Source organism: Halyomorpha halys, unplaced genomic scaffold, assembly GCF_000696795.3.
Source record: "Halyomorpha halys isolate HHAL.00 unplaced genomic scaffold, Hhal_1.1 Scaffold1631.1, whole genome shotgun sequence".
Classification (NCBI taxonomy): domain Eukaryota; kingdom Metazoa; phylum Arthropoda; class Insecta; order Hemiptera; family Pentatomidae; genus Halyomorpha; species Halyomorpha halys.
Genome location: NW_027106642.1, coordinates 60,582 through 65,319, shown reverse-complemented (window position 1 = coordinate 65,319; position 4,738 = coordinate 60,582). Strand labels below are relative to the sequence as shown.

General features: G+C 26.7%; 1 protein-coding gene across 1 annotated transcript in view; it reads right to left on the bottom strand.

Moving 5' to 3' along the window:
• Positions 1 to 4,738, bottom strand: part of LOC106690252 (LMBR1 domain-containing protein 2 homolog) — a gene marked incomplete at its 3' end in the record, with an annotated part of 17,066 nt that continues 12,328 nt past the window's right edge. The window contains 2 exon segments of the mRNA XM_014435609.3: positions 1 to 1,159; positions 3,760 to 3,870. Of these exon segments, the coding sequence (XP_014291095.1) occupies positions 1,038 to 1,159; positions 3,760 to 3,870 (233 nt within the window).

Below are 4,738 nucleotides of genomic sequence, written 5' to 3'. Positions count from 1 at the left end.
ACAATATTTTCATCATCATAAATCATTATCTAGTTCTATAATTATTGAACAATTCACATCGTAGATAACAAAAAACAAAATATTGTTGTTAGATTGTGGTAATATATATGATCTCACACATCATTTATTTGCATTAACTTAAAAAAAAAAGTGATACCATATCAAAGGAAAATAAATAAAAAAAATTTGAATAATAATGTGATAGTTTCTTTTTAAAAACAAAATTGTAGCCATTGCAAATGGTGAAATTGAATTATTGTTTCATAAACACCTAATTCTGCATACCTCAGAAGTGTTCACAGTATTCGAATCAACAATAAACTTGATAAGGTGTAACATTTATTGATCAAACAGTTGTTGAAAAATAATTGTTGAATTAATGTCTTATATATAAGCTTCAAACAAATAAATTATTGATAACCAAATAACTAACAATGTATACTAATAATTAATTATTTACAGTTCAAAATAAAATTTAAAAACCAGAAAATGTACTTGTGCATTTAATATTTAGTTCTTTATAATGCTACTTTATAAATAATTTTAATTTAACACTATGTCTTTTAATATTTAATAAAATAATGACTTACTAATAAATATCAAAATTAGACGTTAAACCTCAGTAATTACAAATCTCGGAAGATGTAATATCAGTACTTGCGTAAGAAACATAAAATTGTGTTTGGTAGTTACTTCCACCAATATATACACTGAACCATCCAGACAATCGTTCTTGTCCAATTGAAAGGCACATACCTGGACACTTAAAATATAAATTTTCATTCTTTTAGCTTTATTGTACTGAATCACTCATTGACCTCAGCATAAGACTAATGATGGTGACGTTATTTTAAAAACCAACATAACTCTAAAAAACTTCTATGTCCACAGCCTAATATCCAGTACAACACAATTCCTCAGCTTCCATTATTGCACAAGGAAATTCCTTATCTATTAATAATTCTAAATCACTAGAGCAACATTTAACTATGGACGTATATGTTTATAGTTCAGGAAAAAATTAAATAAATAGACTCTTAAATATCATCGAAAAGATTTCTTGGAGGCTGCTGCCTGTAATCGGTTTGATAATCAGCTATTGGTTCTGCTGCTGCTAGTAAATTAGATCGTGAAGTGCTGTCGCGTGTCAAACCAGAATCTAATAATAAAAAAAGTGTATTAAATTAATTAAAGAAAAATATTTAAATTTTAATAAACAAACTTCTATTTTATATATAATTAAACATTTGCACTCAAGAGCTTCACAGCAGAGCCGTTTACAATTTGTCTTTAAACTCAAGGGCTCCGCTATGGAGACAATGCAAATAATTTTCAGTCCATAACATAAGGAAAAGAAAAATCGTAAAAACTATTGTGTATAAGACATTTCACTTTTGGTGAAAAATGAAGGTCGCGGCTCATGGATTATTACACTGGTAATATGAATGAAAAAAAACTTTGAGTGCTAAGGATTAAATATTTTGTTTGAGACAGGTTTGTTTATTAGTTATAATAAAAATTTCCATATAGTCTTGCACTTTTTATTAACTCCTACTCTCCCAAGGATCTATTGATTTTACAATTTCAATGACATTCTAATCATTATAAATTGTTTTTAAAAAACATTCCGAATCATAAATTATCGTACCTTATTTATAATGTGACAGCTAACATTGTAATCAAAATGTTGCAGGCTATTCTGCCTTAGCCAAAATTTATCTAAGTCAATAACTTATAATTATCCAATTTTACTTATTCTAATTCTAAGCAGTTTAAAATGTCTATTACTATCTATCACTTCATCAACAGAAGATTGTCTACCCTCTATCTCACATATCAAGTTTCTCATTATATTTTTATATTACTTTTGATATTGATTGTTTGAGAGTGGTTTCTATTATTAATAACACAAACTTCAATGATCCATTTTTATTTCCAACTTTTTATTTTAAAAAACTTCCAACGTTTCGGCCCTTAGACCATCTTCAAGGAGACAACCTTAATCATTGAATTGCCATAATTCATTAAATTGTATTTTTTGCAGGCTAATCGCCCATGTCTTATATAAACGACATAATTTCAATACAAAACAATTCCACAAAAATTGTTTTTCATATTTTTCTAATCCCATTAACAATAAAACGTACCTGATTAAAATGATTTTATTTGGGTCTTTTTTGTCCTTATTTTTTACATCATTACTATGCTGATATATCCTTCCTTTCAATGTATCGGAAAATATTAATTATACTGTTAATTTCAAATCAGATATAAGGAATTTGAATCAACATTATATTGAAATTTTAAGCACAAGTAATTTGTGATCAAAATGCTTATATATAAGATAAATAATATATAGTTAAATTCAGTAGGTTTTTAATACTAAAATGAATAAGTATATAAACTAAAATAAGATTAAAAATATAAAGAAAATAAGGCAAACCTGATATGTGAGGTAGGTTAATTAGTGTATTTATATATAATATAATATATTTATATATAAGATAAATAATATATAGTTAAATTTGGTAGGTTTTTTAATACTAAAATGAATAAATATATCACCTAAGATAAAATATAAGGGAATATGGCAAACCTGATATGAGAGGTAGGTAAAACAATGTATTGATAAAGTGACAGGTTGTAATAGATAGTGTAAATAATAGAATTAGAATAAGTAAAATTGGATAATGATAAATAATTTAACCAAGTATGATAAAAGTTAATTTAATTGGTGCTTAGTGTTTCCCTAATATTATTATGTTTTACAGGTTATTGACCAAGATAAATTTTGACAATGGCAGAATTGCCTCCAACACTTTGATAACAATGTTAGCAGTAATATTATAAATAAGGCAGGATAATTTATTGTTCAGAATGTTTTTTAAAATTAATTAAAATGTAACTGAAATCGTTAACCAATAGATCCTAGAGAAAGGCCAGAATGGTTGAAATGTAGGAGTTATAAGAAAATAAACAATGTGAGACAATATAGATATTTTTTTTAATTATAATTGAGACTTTTTTGTTTAGAAAATAGTCCACCCCTCACTTTGTTTACCTCCAGTTTCATGCTAATTTTTCATTCCACTTTTAAAAAAACACTACCTAATAGATAGCGTTGAAATTAAACATCCAAGTATTAATGACTTCAGTAAATAGCTACCATTGGGAAAAGCAGCAACATAATTATTATATCACGATTTTGTAATTGATGGTAAAAAATGAACACTAATGAATTTTGACATTACAATAGCCATGTTCAATTTAATATTAACTTATATTAGTATACACTAAATACAATTTTGTATAACTAACTCTTTTATATTTCATGCAAAACACTGTTTTTTCAAAAGTTAAACTAAGAAAAAAAATAAATAGTTTTATATGTCCCTGAAACAATTATATATATATATAAAAACTTTCATATTTTAGGCTAAACATTGTTTTTGTTTTTTATTCAATTAAGTTAAATTGAAAAATTAATAAAAAAATTTAAAAAGTTTATAATGTCGCTAAATAAAATTTTATATAGCAAACTCTTTTATATTTCATGCAAAACATTGTTATTTTTCATTGAATTTATAAAAAAAAAAAAAAAAAAAAAAATTGTATGTTTCACAATAGAAGGATTGATTGGGAAAACATGTGATATTTTCAGAAAAAGAAATTTTTGCTAGGATGAATATTTTAAATACGCCTTATTACATAACAACTCAAAGTATGTTTTACTCAGCTAATAATGTAAATTTGGCTTACTTATAACAGGTTCCGCAGGAACAGAGATATTTTGTTTTCCAATACCAAATCTTTCAATATATTCTCTCCTTCTTTCGGCTGTTTCTTCTGATCTTTGTCTCCTTCTTTTTTCTAAAAACAATTAAAACTAATTAGAAACAGGTTTGCTTAAGATTTATACTAACAACTTGAATGTAACAAATGAATATAAACAAAACATTATTTCGGCTGAAATAAAATTAGATCTTTTATCTAGATTTGGTTATTATAGTAACCCTAACCATCTCCTTATTTACATATGTTTAATCATCAATATATCTGGGAGTTGGTAGCTCATTGCTAAGGCAGTGTGCTACAAACTCCTAGGACCCGGGTTCGAATGCAGCTATGGCAGACAGTTATTTTCAGTTTCAGTGCACAACCGCTGGTCTAGTAACAGTACTTCCTTACAAAGAGGAAGGTTTAACAAGTCAAATCGCTAACTTTGACACTCGTTACTGCAGTGTCTTTAGCCTATTGTTATAACAATACATAATAAACTTGACTCCCACCCAGGTTAGAATAAAGTGGTAACCTGTAAATAACCTCTCCCCAACCCTAAAAAAATAAAAATAATTTTGAATAAAAAAAAATTAACTCATGAATGCTTGTTTAAGAACATTAGGGCAGTTATTTCTGCTCTTATTTAAATGAAATGTGATTAAATTAGTCATTTGACTGTAATCTTTGAGTTACAGTTTTTAAATTAGAAAAAATGTCCTTGAACGTATTTCATAATTTTTATAATCATAGAATATATATTTTACTGGAAAATTATTGATTGACCGTGTGTATAGATGGAATATGGTCCGGGTCCAGTCAAAAAAACTCAAATAGTAAATGATTATACTATTTTTATTGAGCCAACGTTTCGCCCCACTTTGCAGGGCTTCATCTGGGCTGTTCAAAGGAATCGGTTAAACAGAAAGAAGCAGCTTATTTCTGTTCAACCGATTCCTTT